Source organism: Neophocaena asiaeorientalis, unplaced genomic scaffold, assembly GCF_003031525.2.
Source record: "Neophocaena asiaeorientalis asiaeorientalis breed wild unplaced genomic scaffold, Neophocaena_asiaeorientalis_V1.1 scaffold91, whole genome shotgun sequence".
In the NCBI taxonomy this organism is placed as follows: domain Eukaryota; kingdom Metazoa; phylum Chordata; class Mammalia; order Artiodactyla; family Phocoenidae; genus Neophocaena; species Neophocaena asiaeorientalis.
In genome coordinates, this window is record NW_020173198.1 from 1539705 (window position 1) to 1557536 (window position 17832).

The 17832-nt window shown below is 51.5% G+C and overlaps 2 protein-coding genes across 3 annotated transcripts; both read right to left on the reverse strand.

The window, feature by feature from the left end:
* Positions 1 to 1674: 1674 nt before the first annotated feature.
* Positions 1675 to 10035, reverse strand: ZNF771 (zinc finger protein 771). 2 transcript variants are annotated; one of them, XM_024744491.1, is made up of 3 exons: positions 9657 to 9728; positions 9154 to 9303; positions 1675 to 2732 (listed from the first exon to the last, which is right to left on the reverse strand). In XM_024744491.1, exons 2-3 carry the CDS (start codon positions 9292 to 9294, stop codon positions 1929 to 1931), a joined length of 945 nt encoding a protein of 314 aa, XP_024600259.1. In that variant the 5' UTR covers positions 9295 to 9303; positions 9657 to 9728; the 3' UTR covers positions 1675 to 1928. The 2 variants fall into 2 exon arrangements, with proteins under 2 accessions (XP_024600259.1, XP_024600260.1); XM_024744492.1 differs by lacking the exon at positions 9657 to 9728 and adding an exon at positions 9954 to 10035 and having other exon boundaries at positions 1678 to 2732.
* Positions 10036 to 13722: 3687 nt separating this feature from the next.
* Positions 13723 to 17826, reverse strand: ZNF48 (zinc finger protein 48). The gene is made up of 3 exons (XM_024744677.1): positions 17657 to 17826; positions 17402 to 17495; positions 13723 to 16328 (listed from the first exon to the last, which is right to left on the reverse strand). The coding sequence occupies exons 2-3, from the start codon at positions 17478 to 17480 to the stop codon at positions 14527 to 14529; spliced, it is 1881 nt and encodes a 626-aa protein (XP_024600445.1). The 5' UTR covers positions 17481 to 17495; positions 17657 to 17826; the 3' UTR covers positions 13723 to 14526.
* Positions 17827 to 17832: the final 6 nt, after the last annotated feature.

Consider the following 17832-nt stretch of genomic DNA (forward strand, 5'->3'; position numbering starts at 1 on the left):
TCTCTTATTTCATCCTGTCTCCTTGATCAGTTATCTCCTCTCTCCTCCATATAATCGAAGTCTTTTCCTTTCCATTAGCCCATCCCATTAGCTCATAAAGCATACTTGAGGGCTTCCCTGGTGGTGCAGTGGTTGAGGGTCCACCTGCCGATGCAGGGGACACAGGTTCGTGCCCCGGTCCGGGAGGATCCCACATGCTGCGGAGCGGCTGGGCCCGTGAGCCAAGGCTGCTGAGCCTATACGTCGGAGCCTGTGCTCCGCAACAGGAGAGGCCCGCGTACAAGACAAAACCAACAAAACTCTAGCTACTTCCCTCATGCTTTTCACAGCCAAACCTCTTGAAATGGATCTACACGCATCCACTCTGCTTCTTCATTGTCTCATTTCTACCCTAACCCATTCAACGCTGGCTTTCACCCCCCACCCCTCCACTGAAACCATTCTCATCACTTTCCCCGAATTCACACAGTGGACACCACAGCAGCATCTGACTGAGCTGTTTCCTCCATAAAACACTTTCCTCTAGATTTCCCAGACAAGACACTTCTGCTTTTCTATCTCTGGCTGTTCTGTCACAGATTCAAGTTCTCTGCTACCATCTTCTGGATGTGGTGCCATGCCCTCCAGACCTGATATCCCCAAGATGTTACTTCCAATCACCTCCCTGACCCGTCCACATTTACTTCACACTCAATGTGTCCAGGTTGGGGTGTAACAATTGCTGCCACTTCAGCTCCTGCTCCTGTGTCCCCATCTCAATGACACTGCCTGCGGTCACCCAAGCTGAGAAATGAAATCAGCCCCATCTCTCCTTTCCACATGTCCACTTTAACTCCTATTAATTCTAGCTCAATAATATGCCATATGCCTCCCTCCCCTCTAATCCCTCAAGGCTTCTTTGTGGCCTTGGAACCTTTAACCTGGCTTCCAGGGTCCTTAGTGGTCTGTCTCCTGCCAACGTCCTTGCTTGTTGTCCCTGCCTTCCACCCCAGAGGACATCTGCAAGCTCTAACAAGTCTGGCATGCAGGTTCAGGGGTTCTCTCCATACGTCCCCAACACCAACTCTCTTGACCTTAAGACCAGCTTAAATGCCACCTCTGAGAAGAGCCTCTCTAAACTCCAAGATTGCACTGAAGACCTCTCCTATCCAGCAACTCCCCCATCAGAGTTCCAATGACAAGGGACTGCACTTGCCTGTGTACTTGTCCTCACTGTGCTATTCACTGGCTGTCGGTACCTATTTACTCATCTGCAGAAATGGAGGTAAAAGAGTTACCTCACTTTGGGATGCTTTGAGGATGAAAATGAGCTAATAATAATGTAGCACTGAAGTTCTTTAACCTCATGCTAAAGTTTCCACTATTGCTTCTCTTTACTAGACCAAGTTCCATGAGGTTCATGCCGGCTCACTCAAAGCTCTGCAGAATGCACTGCCTGTTGATCACAAATGCGCTAAATTTATGGACCCTTCTAGGTCTGAGGTCATGAAGACATAACCAAGGGCCAAGCGTGGAATGACTCCACACACACACACAAAACCAGTTCCTGGAACACTTTTGGGCTTATAGCCCCACTTGACTCCATGACAATTCACCTAAATCACCTAAGCCTAGAGAGACCCCCAACTTTCCTCCTAATTCACACCCCACCCACCTCATTCACAGGCACGGGTGGGGTGAGGATATAATACTTTATTCACTCTAACACGGGCCGAGGGGATGTAATGAGGGGGAGGTGGGCGCGTTTCCAGGGACCCCCGGTAGGGGATCCTCCCTGTCTCCCAGTTCCAGGGCAGCCAGGCCCGCCGTCCCACCCCATCTGAGACGCAGGAGGCGGGGCGGGGAGTTGTCCAGGTTAACGCAGCCCCAGGTCGGGATACTAGCGTGCCCCTCCCCAGCTCGCACCCCGCGGAGACAAGAATGGCGGTTCAACTGCCCTCACAATCTGGGCAGCGCTCAGTGGCAGTGGCTCCGGCGGGTAGCTTGAAGTCCCGGCCGCAGCCCGCGCAGATGTAGAGACGGCGCCGCATGTGCGCGCGACGGTGGCGGATGAAGTGTGAGCTGAGGCGGAAGCGCCGGCCGCACTCGGCACATGGGTAGGGTCGCTCGCCTGTGTGCGTGCGCGCATGCTCCGCCAGGTTGGAGCGGTGGCCGAAGCCGCGGCCGCACACGGCGCAGCGGTGCGGCTTCTCGCCCGTGTGCACGCGCCGGTGCTTGGCCAGCGCCGAGCTCTGAGCGAAGCGCGTGCCGCAGTCGGCGCATGCGTACGGCCGCTCGCCCGTGTGCGTGCGTCGGTGGCGCGCCAGACACGAACTGCCGCCGAAGGCGCGTCCGCAGTCCGGGCACGAGTACGGCTTCTCGCCCGTGTGCACGCGCAGGTGCTGTGCGTAGTTGGAGCTCTGCGCGAAGCGGCGGCCGCATTGTGCGCATGCGTACGGCTTCTCGCCCGTGTGGCGCCGCCGGTGCTGCCGCAGGTTCGAGGCGGCCGAGAAGCGCTTGTCGCATTCTGGGCATTCGTAAGGCCGCTCGCCCGTATGCGTGCGGCTGTGTTTGGTCAGCGCTGACTTCTGCGAGAAGCGCCGGCCGCACTCGGTGCACGCAAAGGGCCGCTCGCCCGTGTGTATGCGGACGTGCTTGGCCAATGTGGAGCGGCGCGCAAAGGCGCGGCCGCAGTCCCGGCACGCGTGTGGGCGCGCCGGGTCCGCCGACGGCGCTGGCGCCTCGCTCGGGACCTGTGGGGAGAGGGGACAGGGGACAGGTCAGCCCTGACCGAGAGGCTCGGGAGCCAGAGACCTGGGGCTCTGCCGGCTGCAGCCTCTTCGTCCCCCGTTTGTACAGTAGGAAAAGCCACGGGGTGCGCCTCTCAGGACGGTTGTGCGCTTTAAATGAGATTAACATAAACGCACATAGCACAATGCCTAGTGTAATTCTAGCTATTCTTTATTAATTCATACAGTATTTATTGAACGCGTACAATGTGCCAGACTCTGTTCTAGGAACTGGGGATTCAACATTAAATTTTTTTTTAAATTCCTAGTTTCAGGAAGAATGGATAAGGAGTGCTGGTATTGGAGGGGGTGCTGCAAATTTAAATAGGGTTGAGGAACCTCGCTGATGTCACATGAGCGAAGACCTAAGGAGGTGAGAGAGCAGGTTCCAGAGGGAAAAGCAAGGCCCTGAGACAGGAGTTTTCCTGTTCTAGGAATGGCCAGAAACAGTGCTTAGGGCGGACGGCAGGAGGGGAAGAGTAATCCATGGAGTGGTCCTGAAGGGGATATCTTAGCATAGGGCCTTGCATGTGAATGAGGTGAGGACTCAATAGAGATGTTAGACGGTTTTGAGCAAGGAGGGGAACAGATTAGACTCATATTTTAAAAGGTTTCAGGGGCTTCCCTGGTGGTGCAGTGGTTAAGAATCCGCCTGCCAATGCAGGGGACAAGGGTTCAAGCCCTGGTCCGTGAAGATCCCACATGCTGCAGAGCAATTAAGCCTGTGAGCCACAGCTACTGAGCCCACATGCCTGGAGCCTGTGCTCTGCAACAAGAGAAGCCCACGCACCACAACAAAGAGTAGCCCCCGCTCGCCGCAACTAGAGAAAGTCCATGCGCAGCAACAAAGAACCAACGCAGCCAAAAAAAAAGATTAATTAAAAAAATAAATAAATAAAGAAGGGGAGGGGGCAGGAACCCAGTGAGGAGGCTACTGTACTGCAAGCCAGAGAAGACAGTGGCTTGGACCCAGTGACAAAGTTGGGAAGTGAAGGTGGTGAGAAGTGGTCTGCTTCTGGACATATTCAGTTTGACACAGCAAATTTGATAGTAGATTAGACATGAGGTGTAAAGAAAGGAGTAAAAATGACTCCAAGGATTTTGAGCTTAGCAACTGCTAAGGTGGAATTGCCATCTACAGAGCTGAGGGTGGAGGGAGGCGCAAGTTGGTACCTACGATCCGTTTCTGATCTTATCTGCAGTTCTCCTTGACACATCCGGAGCTCAGGAGAGAGGCCCAGGCTGGAGATGTTAATTGGGAAGGCATCAGCGTGGAGGTGGTTTTTAAAGCCTTGAGACTGGATGAGTTCGCCCAAGGAATAGGCAGAGAGAAATGGGGGTGGCAAGACAAAAAGCAGCCAGCAAAGGAGACTGAGCAGAAGCAGCCAGTGAAGTAAGAGACCCAGGAGAGCACGGTGTCTTAGAAACCAGGCCACCATCAAGTCCAGGCTCTCTAATAAACTTTCAAGAGCAAGCACCTATCATTTTTTAAGCTGCAAAAAAGGCAGCCAGGGTGAAACCCAAATACTATTCTGAGGCCTGAAATGAAAAAAATTCAAAAATAAGCCAGTTTCATGAGGTCTGGGCCTCTGGAGATAAAATCAGAAAAAGAAATGCTTTATAAGAGGCAGATGAAGGGAAAACAGTTTGTACTAACAGTAAAGAGGAATACTGAGGAAACATTGCTTCCTTCTTAGAAAAGAGAAGGCTCATCCTAGCAAAAGTGGTGTTAAATCTCTACTATGGACTAAGCAAATAGGATATTAATTCATGACCAAATGAAAAGCCAGGCACATATTAAGGATAAGACAGTGTTAGCTTCTTTCTCCCCATATTCCATCTCCACCAAGTGATTATCACTATTCTTCTTCTATAGATAAGGAAACAGGTTAAGAGAGGGTAAATGACAACTAGGCAGTGGCGAGGCCTCTTCTTTCTGAAGTTGTAAGGAGGGCACCTTCAGGGCCTTCAAGATCCTTTGTTAAAAAGACAGTAGCTTTTTGGTAACCACCTCAGAAATTTGAAAACAAGGCAGTTTGGGAAACTGGTCACCAGCCAAGGGAACTCTGGCTTAAATACTATTATCATGATAATGGTAATAATGATAACATTACAGTGTAAAGATCTGACAGTGCTATGTTATGTACATTATTGTATTAAATCTTCCTGTCACTCCCCCTTGAGTCAGGCATTATCTTTTGAGAAAACTGAGCTCAGAGAGATTAAATTCACATAGCCAGTGGGAGTCAGGACTGACCTTAGAGTTCTCACCCTTAACCAGTAGGCTACACTGCTTCCCTGCACACACAGCATGAAGATGTGACAGCCGCTGGACTCCAAGTGCCTGGCACTCTCTAAGAGGGATTCAAGGTTAAAATACAACTTGATACTTTAAATCGAGAAACTCCCCACAGCAAATTCGGCAGTCTGAATTCAAGGTCATGCTTTCCAGTCTTGCCCTGGTTTTGACATCTATTGGGTTTATTTCATCACGTCAGCCATCGTGGAGAGAATTTTTCTCATTATATCTGTATTTTTCTGGCCCGTTTTTCTTTGGCACCCTTCTTTAAGGTGACTTTGACCAGCCTGAGGACTTCCTTATGCTGGATTCACTATCTTGTGAAAAAGAAATTCTTCACACAAGTACCCTTGGTATCTCCAGCTCCAGGAGGAGGGGCCTTGGGTGCCCTAGGAAGAATCTTCATAAGAGGGGCTGAGTCTAGCTCATTAAGACCCCAGGCAAGTCCCTCCCTTTGCCTGCCTCAGTGAACCAAGGAAGGCAAGGTAGGCTAGGTGAGATCAATATTTCCCGACTTGAGGTATGCACATCACAGAATGCAAGAGGATTCTAAGTGTTATGTAGGCTAACTCTTATCTTACTATGATCATTATGTATTTATTTTCATGGATATTAGAAAAACAACAGATCACATGAAACCCACAATTTCATCAGTATTATTGCTCAGATGAGGGTAAATTTATTTAACAAAACAATGTGAATCTATCTGAGGAAGAGCATTAAATAAATGAGCAAACAGGTAAGTGACTGAAGCCTGGCAAATACCAGAAGGGGGATACATGTAGTATAAGAATATGATAATCCAAGTATTTAAAGTTAGTGATTTTGGAACTTCCCTGGTGGCGCAGTGGTTAAGAATCTGCCTGCCAATGCAGGGGACACAGGTTTGAGCCCTAGTCCGGGAAGATCCCACATGCCATGGAGCAACTAAGCCCATGCGCCACAACTACTGAGCCAGCGCTCTAGAGCCCAGAAGCCACAACCATTGAAGCCCGCGTGCCTAGAGCCCGTGCTCCACAACAAGGAAGCCACTGCAATGAGAAGCCCTGCTCACCACAACTAAAGAAAGCCTGAGTGTAGCAACAAAGACCCAATGCAGCCAAAATAAATAAATAAATTTATTTTAAAAATAAATAAAAAATAAAGTTAGTGATTTTGTCTTCCTGCTTAAGGTGTTTTTGTTTTAAACCAGAGCAAACATTCCAGTTTTTTCCTCAGCCATTACTTTTCTAATTAATAACAATAACTACCACTTACTGAGCACTCACTATGTGCCAGGAAGTGTGGTAAGTGCTTTCCACCCATGTTCTTATTTTAAATTCTCACAACCCTTTGGGTTAGACTGTATTAGCACCATTTTAAAATAAGGATATAAGACTCAGAAGTAAGTGACTACCAAGGTCCTACAGCTAATCCATCGGCAGGGTCAGGGTTTACACTGGAAGTCTGTCATTATCTAAAACACCTCTTCTCTCATAGAATGATGCAATTCTATCTCACTGACAAGTTTTAAGTTTACCTACACAGTTTGTCTCCCTCACCTGCGCTTTTTTAGCTGTCAGAATCTCCCTTCTTTTGAGTACAGAGTATAAAATACAATCCCTATCCTCTTGCTCATTGCTAAAGCAAGTGTGGTCCACAGACCAGCAGCATCAACATCACTGGAAACTTGTTAGAAATACAGAATCTCAAGTCCCCCCCATACCTACTGGATCAAACTCTTCAGTTTAACAAAATCCCCAGGTGATATGTACGCATGTTAAAAATGAAGAAACCTGATCTAGGAGATGCACTACTCCTAGGGAAAGCGGGTGGGAAAGGTGAAGAGGGTTTTACAGGTTGAAAGACCACATGGGCAAAGTCTTTGAGGTAAGAAGGGTCAGGTGTGTTTGAAGCTGGGGCATGGGATGGGTGCTGAGTGACTAGAGATGAAGCCATGAGGTCAGACGATGAAGACCTTTGAATGCCAGGCGCAGGAGCTGAGGGAAACAGAATACCACTCAAGGGTTCAATTTTAAGCAGGGAGAGACAGGACTGGATGTACATAGAGCCCTCTGACAAAACCCTTCTATTCATTAAATATAGTTTGGATTTTAATAGGCAGTGAGAGAATACTCCAGCTACTGAGTGCAGCATAATTAAGGCCTGTTCTGGACAAGGACCGGCCATGGGACTGGGTGAGAGCTGAGAGTCACAGAATGTTGACACTAGAAGGAGCTTTGGAGACCACTATTTCATAGAAACGGAGACTCAGGGAGACCACACAGCAAGCTGATGAGCTATCTTGTGGGCACAGTGCTAAATCTCTGTGGGATGTGTGTGTCTAACTCTCATTTCCACCCTCCTCCAAATCCAGTCACCCACGTGATACTTAGACTGGATTTCAAGGATCTTATTTTCATTATCTCATTTTATATATGAAAAGGCTGTCGAGGCAAAACTGGTAAATAGTGGTTAGGATTTGAGCCAATGCTTTTAACCGCTACATGATACCATTCAGAGTCTAGCTCTACAGCCTTTTCATGACTAGCCATGCCTACACCCACCCTTCCCATCCTTAGCTCCATCCAGTCCAATCAATGTTCCCCAAAACCCCCTTATTTCCATCTTCTCTCCCCTGCTGCCACTACCTTAGAGCAGGCTACCAGCCATACCTGACCTGGTCTCCCCACAGCAGCCCACGATTCTTCTAAATAGAAAATCTGATCATGTCTCTCCTCTGGTTTGAGGCTTCTGATGGCACCGCATAACCTAACAGAGTATGTCCAAATTCCTAAGCTGGCTTTCAACACCTTTTACTCTCTGGCCCCGCCTACTTCTCTGGCCTTAGCTTCTCTGAGCATTTGCTTTTGCTGTTTCCTCATCCTGAAATGCCCTTCCTCATCCTCCATTTGCCAAATTCCCACTAAGTTTTCAAGGCCCATGTCAAAGTCATTTCCATGAAGCCTTCCCCACTGCCTTGAGTTATTTGCCCTCAATTCTCTAGGCCTCCATGTTCTAGGTTTCCCTGTTCACTCCCAAGCCTCAGGATTCAGCCCAGAAAGGCCTTGATAAAAATGAGTAGAAAAATCTCCAGAAGGATGACCTAGCCCAAGGTCCTGAACTTTAGGGAGAAGAATGAATAATAGCAGCAAATACTTACATAGTGTTTATTATGTGCCAGACACAGTTCTAACTCTTTACATGTATTAACTCATTTAATCCTCCCAACCCCAAGAAGTAGGTGCTATTATTATTTCCCTTGTACCAGTGAGGAAACTGAGCCATAAAGAGGTTAAACTTGCCTAAGGTGACACAGCTGGTGAGTGACAGAGTTGGAAGTCCACCCTAAACTCTGGAGTCTGAGTTCTTAACTTATAGGCCAAAGGTGGAGACCAGGGGATTCACAGGGCCGGAAGAGGCAGGCTGAGCTAGGAGGATGGGCCAAGGAAGCCTGAGAAAACAGAACTAAACGGGCCACCGCAGTGAAAGCGCAGAGTCCTAACCACTGGACCGCCTGGGAATTCCCTAAATAGTTATTTTGACTGGAAGAGGAGGCCACAGCAGCCAGCCCCCTCCCCCTAGGGCCCACCACACCCACTAGGGGGCAGCAGAACTTTCTTTTTCTGGGAACTGGCGCCTGTGCAGGAAGAAATCAGAGGGAGCCTGGGCCCACAAATCTGGCCCAGGAGTCTTCCAGCTGGACTCAGGGCTGCTCTGGCTGTGGGTGGGAGTCCTGTAGGGTTTTGGGAAGTAGAACTATACCTAGTGGCAGTTAGGGTCTCTAATGGGTAAATCTAACTCATATTTTGATCTCCTTAAAACTCCTCTCTTTAAACCTTCAACACCCTTGTCAGTCTAACCCTGCTAGACATCAAGCTCCTCGAGGAACCGAGGAGAGCGTGTACTCTCCAGCACCCAGCACAGAGCCTGGCACAGTAGGCGTGACATCTGTATGATGGCAGCATGGATTGTGGGACAGAAGGATGGGTGGCCAACCCTGAGAGTCAAGGGAAAGTAGGGACAGGATCCCTGGATTCTGTGCGAGGGAGGCTGGACCTGCACCAGGTTTAGGGGCGAAGGGACCCCAGGGTGTGGAACACGTACCTCCTTGTTGTCCATGGGGATCTTGAGTTTCACCACTTCATACTTCTCTTCACCCTCATCCTCCTCACCCTTCACCAGCAGTACCATCTCTTCTTGCATCTCTTCCTCCTCCTCCTCCTCTGTCTGCTGTTCACCGGGCATCTTGGTGTCCTGGGGCAGGGAGCTGAGTCAGAAGCTCAGGACCCGCCCCCCCCACCATGGCTCTGGCCCACACAAGGCGGTGCAGCCGTGGCTTCTCCTGTGATCTTTGTGTATGACCTTCTTCCCTCTATCCCAGCCCGGCCCTAGGCCCCAGCCCTATCCCGGGACCAGCTCGGAAGACTCTCGTTCACCCCACTCATCCCGGCATTCAAGGCCCTGAACACTTCGAATCTCTAGCCCCAGTGAGTCACCACCCTCCCCGCGCTGAGTCACTCCCCGGTGCCTGGGTCCGCGGCCCGGAGCTCTAGGGCACGGGCTGGAGTCAGGATCGGGACGGAGACCCTGAGGGGGTGCGCACTCACCAGCCACAGGTTCGGTCGCTCGAGCTGCCCCAGGCCAGGGCGCCGGGCGGTTGGGCACTCTGCGACGCCGCGACTCCGGGGGCGGGGAGTAGGCGGGGCCTCGGTGACGACTGGCCATTGGTCAGAACACCTAGCCCCGCCCCTAGGGGAGGGGCCAGAGGACCCAGGCGTCCGGCCCAAACTGCCCCGGGAGGGTGGCGAGCCCACACCCAGTGCCTTCCGCTCAACTCCGACTCCCAAAGACCCCGGGCTGCCCTAGTCGGTGTTCAAGGTCCTCACAGTCCGGTAGTGACCTACCTTAAAGGCTCGTCTCCTGCGGCTGGCTCGGAGGTCTCAGCTGCGGCCAAGCGCGTCTGCTCCGCCCGAAATAGGCCACGTGCGCTCCCGCCCCTGCCTGGGCCTCTCGCTGGCGCCCCGCCTGGAGGGCGGACCCTGTTGCCTCACCTCTTCCCTTCCCTCTTTTTGCCTCTTCTCCCATCTTTTCTCCTTTCGCAGCGTCGCCTTCACGGTCTCCTGGTCTCTGGGATATCTTGCTCCTTGAATACATACTTACCAACAGCCACCCAAGCAACCGCTGCTGTTTGTCGCGTGGTGTGCCTCTTATGCGCCATCGTTATGCTAAGCCTTTTGCACATCTGATCTCGATCCGCACAAAGGTGGGTCCGTTTCACAGATGAGCTAATTGAAATTCACAGATGAGCTAACTGAAGCTAACTGACTTGTCTAAGTTACACAGTAAGTGTTGTCACAGCATCCCCAGCAACCCAGTAGCCTAGGTGGAAAATTATGGCACACGGACCAGATCCAGTCCACAGAAGTATCTTGTTTGGCTCTCAAGTTTAAAAGTTAACTTCAAAAGAAGCACGAGAGGTCTTTTACAAAATTTAATTTCCAACATTTAAAAATTGAGATATTTCATGTAAAGATCTGTATTTTCCCACTTCTCTTGAAAAAGATACCTAATTCTCCCAATTTATGAATGGGGCAACGAAGATTCAGAAATGATGAAAGAGAAATTACATTCAGTAAGTGCTTACAATCCCTAGTTGTCTCTTTACAACAACCCTGTGGGGATCAATCATATTACCTTCCTTTGACAAATGACAGAACTAAAAACTTAAGTAATTTGCTCAAAGTCACATAGCTGGGAAGTAGCCAGTTCCAAACCTCATGCTCTTCCTGTTGCACCAAATTCTCTCTCAGAAATGAGGTTACATGAGGAAATTGGTAGCAGAGCCAGGACTCAAGCCTGATCCTCAGTCTGCAGAGCCCATAACATAATTTGGATGTTGGGATTACATCTGGTCAAAGTTTTGCTCTTCCTCAGAGCTGGGAAAAGGGGGTAAATGAGTGTGATACTCACCCTCAGGATCCCAAAAGCCACTTTGATTGTGTTAATTCTCTCATCAAATACTTATTGAACCCTACTATGTACCTGGCACTATTCTAGATATTGGAGATGCAGTAGTGAACAAAAGAGACAAAAATCTTAGCTACCATGGCACTTCTCAAGGTGTAAAAAATGTCAACAAGTAAATAAGATAATTTCAGGTAACGATAGGTGTAAGAAGGAAATAGGGCCAGATGATGCAACAAGGAGTGGCTATGGTTGGGAGCTTCTTTAATGTGGGCAGGGAAGGCATCTCTTAGGATATAATATATGAGATGAAACTTGAATGATGAGAAAAAGTTAGCCATTTGAAAATCTAGATGAAGAATGTTCTAGACAGAACTACAGAGAATTTAAGGTGAGATTAAGCTTGGCATGTTTGAGGAAAAGAAAGAAGGCTTGTATGGCTGGAGCCAAGTGAGTTAATGGAAATGTAGTGTGGGAGCTGGAGAAGAGGGAGGCAGGGCCAGATTATGGCAGGAACTCTAGCGAAAGGCAAGGCGTGCTTCCCCTAATTCAGAGAATCAGTGAGGAGGCTCAGCTGGGAGCAGCGAAAGTCCCTACTGGAAGGTCCTCCTACTGTGGGAGGACTTTGGAACAGATGCTTGCAGAAGGAGGAACGTGTACAAGTATCTATCTGGAATCAGAGCTAGTTCTTGTTCTTGAGAATCTCACAGTCTAGTAAAGAAGGTGATTTAAAAATATATATGTATATGATATATATATTATATACATATGAAAAGGAAACAATAGGTGTTCTGACAGCCCCCTGGAAGGGAGTGGATATTGGGTGCAGGCCTCACCAAAGAGATAAATGTAAAGGACCTTCAAAGATGAGTGGGAGTTTGCCAAATGGGCAAAGAGGTAGCAGTTTGTGGGACTGTAAACTCTCATGAAGAGCACATCATGTCCCAAGGACATCGTTCACCAAAGTATTGAGTGAGCCTTATTGTGTGCCAGGCCCCTTTTAGGACTGGGAGGTAGAAAGTTGAATTTGGAAGTCTTTATCTTACTTTTCACTATTCTGCATTTCACTATTTGCCTTCAGCCTCACTAGAAGTTTACTTGAGTTCTTGAATCCCGAGGACTTGGTGCATAGAACACACCATCCGCCATCTCATCTCCCACCTCCTCCTTTCTCGGCTTGTTCCAAGTCATTCTTTACGTCTTAACATAATTGCCTCTTCTTTGGAGAGGCATTGAACCATGTGGGAGTCTCTCCTGCATGCCTGCTTCCTGCATAGTCTTTACCACGCTTGAAAATATTTGTTCAATGTCTAGCTTCTGCGTAGAAACTGAGGGCAGAAACTTTGTCTTATTCATCTTTCTATGCCCAGTACCCAGCACACAGTAGGTAATGCTGTTGAGTGTCTCTTTATCCTAAAGAAGCTCTCGATGTGTTAAAGGAGCTTAACACATCATATGAAGGGGGTTCTAACCCAAGCTGGAGGTTTAGGGAAGGCTTCTGGGAGGAAGTAACACTTGAGGTGTTTGGATAGGTTAACACGTTGGGAAGGGGGGCATTCCAAGTTACAAAAACAGAATATTTAAGAGGCACGGGTCTGAAACCACACAAGTGGAAGGCCTTGAATGCCATCTAGGAGTTAAGTTTTATAGAGAGGACATGCGCATATACGGCAGGGTTTTTAATAGGGGAGTGAAGTGGTCAGATTTTACAAAGTTCACTGCAGGCTACGTTGGAGGCCAACCTGGTAGGGAGGTGAGACACGGCAACCAGCAGGGAGGATCTTCCCAAAGCCCCAAAGGCCTCCATTCAGGTCTATGGGTGTTTGTGTGCACTTAGGACAGAAGCCGCTGAGCACTCCAGGCCTGAACTCAAAATTCTGGGATTTCGAATCTGTTTAACAACTTGGCAGGGGTGGGAGGACTGGGAGTACCCGCGCTGCAGCAAGCTTTCATTGGTTTCTAAGGAAGCCCGGCCGACGGTTAAGATGTCGCGAGAGCTTCTACCCGGGGACCGTTCCCGCACGCAAATTAGCTGAGACGCCAAGCCTGCGAAGTTGTAGGGAGTCTTGTACTTCGTTTCTTAGATGGGTGAACCGCCCTAGTCTTTTTTGTCCCTGGCCAATCAGGTCAGTTCCTTTTTCCCCTTCCTCCCTATTGGCGCCCTCCTCGGAAAAAGCTAGGAGTTGGAGTCCTGCACCTAATGACGCATGGATGGCTGGGAAACACGGTTGCCTTTTCTGGGGTATAGAGACATCCCCTTGGCCCTGCCTTTGGGCTATGCAGCCAAATGACCTGTTTCTCGACAAATAAAAAAAGGGTCACAGGGAGGTGGGGTTTCCCAGAAAGCAGAACATCAGTGTCGGGGTCTTCTGAGCTGGTACCAATTCCTGCCAGCCACTTTTCTCCCGGTACCTGTTGCCATAGCAACAGCGCTGGCAGAACACCCGCCCACCCCCCACCCCAGAGCCTGTGGCGTAGGTGGCTCCTGTGGGCAGCCAGAACTCAGGTCTGAGGCATCAGCTGACAGGCCTGGTGGCCGTTTTCTTAACCCGTTGTCAGAGCTAAAAAGCAGCTATGACAAGCCAACTTCTTTATTTGACAGGGCTCAAAGAGAGCAAGTTTACAACATGGCTTATGGGTTTTGCCTGTGGCGACCCTTCGGCACCTTTTTCACCCCTCACCACGCACACACGCACACAAGAGTCCAAGCCTCAGACAAGAAGCAGTTTATTGGCGAGACACATGGAGATGTGGCTGTCAGGCCTTGATGCTTCCCTGGCTCCTCCTCACCCCTGTACTGCCCTTCTGCCAGTGTATCTCTGCTGCCGTCCACCAGGACCTGGGCTTAGCACCCAGGGCAGATGACTGCTCTTTCTGCTGTCTCTGACCTGTTCTGCCGTGTCCAGGTGCCAGGGCAGTTTGGGCTTCTCCAGGGCAGATAGGTCTGGCCTCTCCAAGTGTCCTCTTCCTGGCTAAGACCACGTCCAGCGGCCTGAGGCTGGGCACTGCCTGCCTCACAACAATACTCTCACCGTCAGTAGGGTGGTCAAGATGGCCTTGCCTCACTCTGTCACCCTAAACCTCAGAAGTCTCATTGTTGAAGCTCATAGGTCTAACAAACCCTGGTTCAGGGTGCTGGTCTCCCAGGGGCAAGGTTGGGAGGGGTCAATTTACAGGTTAAGAGGCAGCAGGAATTTAGAGTTCTTTAAGGGCCCTCAGGCTAAGGTCAGTTTGTTCATCAACAAATATTTATTGCCTACTGTATACTAGGCAGTGTTCTAGAAGCTGGGGGTATAAACCACACTGGCAAGGTCCTGACTGAGCCCAGCCAGGAGTTTCCTGAGCTTCAAGGTCATTGTCTCCAAATCTCTATTGCTATCTATCCACTCCTTTCTCGCATTTGTTTCTTCCCCTCCTTCTCCCTCCCACTGCCTCCCAGGCCCTTTCTTCTCTGCTTAAGCGGCAGATACCCTCCCCTTTGGTCTCCTGGGCCTCCACCCACCCTGGACCCCATCATTCCAGTCCCGTTGGTGGCTCCTCTTTGAGGGGCCTTGCCTGACCATCCCCTGTCCCAAAGGGCCTCAAGACCAGGTGCCCACGCTGGTGCTTGATGCGGGCAGAACTGTCACCAAAACCCTTGCCACACTCTGCACACTTGTATGGCTTCTCCCCGGTGTGTGTGCGCCTATGTTTGACTAGATCCGAGCTCCGGGGAAACTCCTTCCCACAGAAGCCACACACGTGGGGCTGGCTGGGCCCAGAGGGCTGAGCCCGGACTCGGGATCGAGGGGCCGTGGGTGCTGAGCCAGGGGGGTTGTGTGGCCTCAGGAGAGTGGATGGTGGTGGTGGCCGAGCCCGTTCACCACGGTGGGTGCGGAGATGCTTGACTCGGGCAGAGCTGTCGGCAAAACCCTTGCCGCATTCAGGGCAGAGGTAGGGTTTTTCCCCCGTGTGTACACGATGGTGTTTCACCAGGTCCGAGCTTCGGCGGAAACCCTTGCCACACTCAGGGCACTTGTGGGGCTTGTCACCCGCCAGCGGTGGAGGTGGCTCCCCAGCCTGTGGGCCCCCAGGCTCCGGCTCCAAGCCAGGCAGGCCGAAAGGGCCATCACCTGAGTGCGAAGGGCTTCGAGGCGTCAGCGGGGGGCTGGTGCCAAGGGGAGGGGGGGGGGGGCTTGAGCTGGGGGGTGGGCTGGGGATCAGGGGGGCGGGGGGGTAGCCTGGGAAGCTGAAGTCCTGGGGCTCCGCGTGAGTGAGGCGGTGGCGGAAAAGGGTGGAGCTGAGGCTGAAGGTGCGGGCACACTCCGGACAGGCATGAGGCCTCTCGCCACTGTGGGTGCGGAGGTGCTTGACCCGGGCGGAGCTGTCAGCGAAGCCCTTGCCACACTCGGGGCAGAGGTAAGGCTTCTCTCCTGTGTGCACCCGCAGGTGCTTCACCAGATCTGAGCCCCGGGCAAACTCCTTTCCACACACATCACAGCCAAAAGGCTTGGGCCCCAGGTGACTGCGCTGGTGGCTCAGGAGGCTGCAGCTGAGTACAAATCTTTTGCCACAGTCAGTGCAGATGTATGGCTTATCCTGGGCCTTAGGTCCCTGTGCGGCTGCCGTGGCTGCTCGAGATGGCAGCCGTCGGGGCACCACGGGCCGGGGGGGCTGCTCCCCCCGGTGTGTCCGCTGGTGCTTTATGCGGGCAGAACTGTCGCCAAAGCCCTTGCCACAGACCCCGCACTTGTAGGGCTTCTCGCCCGTGTGTGTCCGCTGGTGTTTCACCAGGTCAGAGCTCTGCCGGAAGCTCTTGCCGCACTCACCGCAGATGGTGGGGCGCTCACCAGCAGGGATCCTGGATCGAGGAATCTTTGGGGGGCCCTGGGCTGGTGGCCGGGCTCTGTAGGGCTTTTCACCACTATGAGTTCGCTGGTGTTTGATACGGGCAGAGCTATCCCCAAAGCCCTTGCCACAGACCCCACACTTGTAGGGCTTCTCCCCTGTGTGGGTTCGCTGGTGTTTCACCAGATCTGACATCTGCCGAAAGCTCTTGCCACACTCGCCGCACACGGCAGCCCGATCACTAGCCTGGCCCCAGCGTGGTTCTCCCAGGAGCCGAGGGCCTCTGTCCCGGGCCTGTGGTTTCCCAGGTCCCACTCTCTGGACCCACAAGTCATCCCAGGTCTGAATGCCTTCGGGTTTGAGAGAGGCATTTCCTACTTCATGACCTGGGGCCAAATCTTCCTCTTCCTTGAACCCCAAGTCATCCTCCTGTGGGGCATGTTCAAACTCATCTGGCTGAGAAATCTCCACGTTCTCACTCCCTAGACCTGGGGAAAGAAAAAGGAGTTGTAGACCCTGCCCTTTGGCTATCTTTGATAGCAACCTCCCCAGAAAGGCGTCCTTGACCATCTGTGGTTACAAGGATCTCTCTTGCTCTCTCTCCTCTGAATTTCTGAAGCACTTATTATTGTCTGTGCCTCTCAGTAACAGTAACTTCCTTTTACCGTGCCCTTCATATGTGCCAATAACTTAACCAAGCATTACTGAATCCTTGCGAACAATCCTATGAGGTAATACTGTTAACTACCCCCATTTTACCCAACATGGAGACTCCGAGAATTTAAGTCACTTGCTCAAAGTGAGTTATAAAGTAGCAAAACCAGGTTTCTAACTCAGGTCTGTCTGATTCTCAAGCCTGTGTTAACCCCTACATTATATTGCCTGGTATTTGCTAATTACATTATATCTTTTTTATATTAGCCCAGGCTGTAACTTATTACTTCAATCATCTTGTGTGTACCTGAGAGGACCCAGACACACACCTGTCCCTCAGGATGGGTAAGAGAGATAGGCACAAAAAATTATAATTGCAGGCTCAGAATAACTGTGCTGTCACGAGAGAGAGGAAATAAAGAGACAGGGCTGGGCTTTCACAGCAGAGAAAAGAGTAAACCATGGAAAGGGATGCTGAGACTAGATTAAGCATGTAAGATCTGGATTGAACACTAGGCTAAGGCTTTTAATTAGTAGCAGAAGGGAGCTAGGGAAGGTTTTTGTGAAGGGAGACAGGATTAGATCTGGACTTAGATCAATGTGGCTGCACAGTGCATCACTGGAGAGAAAAGGGCTGAGGGGAGGCTGCTGCAATTGCCGGGATGAGACAGAATGAGGCCTGAAGTAGGGCAGAGGCAGCAAGCCTTTTGATCACTGTCGGGGACGGGGAGGGAGTCCTTGAAATGATGCCCCTCAAGGCCTGGCGCATAGTAGGTGCTCAGAAACACTGGCTCCATCCCTTTGTTTTTGCTCCCCTCCTCCCCGCCCGCCCAACAGGCAGAGCCCAGCACCGGGGTCCTCACCCGGCCATTACCTGCCCACGGCAGTGCACCGCTTTGGCCCTCACCTGTGCGGGTGCCTCTCAGCTGCTCCCTGTCCTCTGAGCCATGGAGATCCGCGCCCCAGGGCCCCACCGAGCGCTCCATCGCCGGCACGCCGCCCTGAGCAAGGGGACAGACACAATTTCACGGTCACACAGCCATGTGCGGACGGCGGCGCCCTGCCCTCTGCTGGCCGGCACGGGGACCGGGCAGCGTTCGGGTCCGAGGTGCGGGGCGCGGCTCCCGGTGATCCCCGCCCGCGCCGCCAGCCGCCCCTGCACCTGCTGCTCCTTCCGGAGCGCAGCCGCTCCCCTTCTCCTCCCGCCGCCGCCGCTGCAGCAGCCGCCTCCGCCACCCCGGCGCCCTCCGGAGCTCCTCGGCGGGGCTCCGGTGCCCGCGCCGCCAACGGCTCGGGGATGTGGGCTCGGCGCCAAACGGGGAGGGGGCTCTGTCCCAG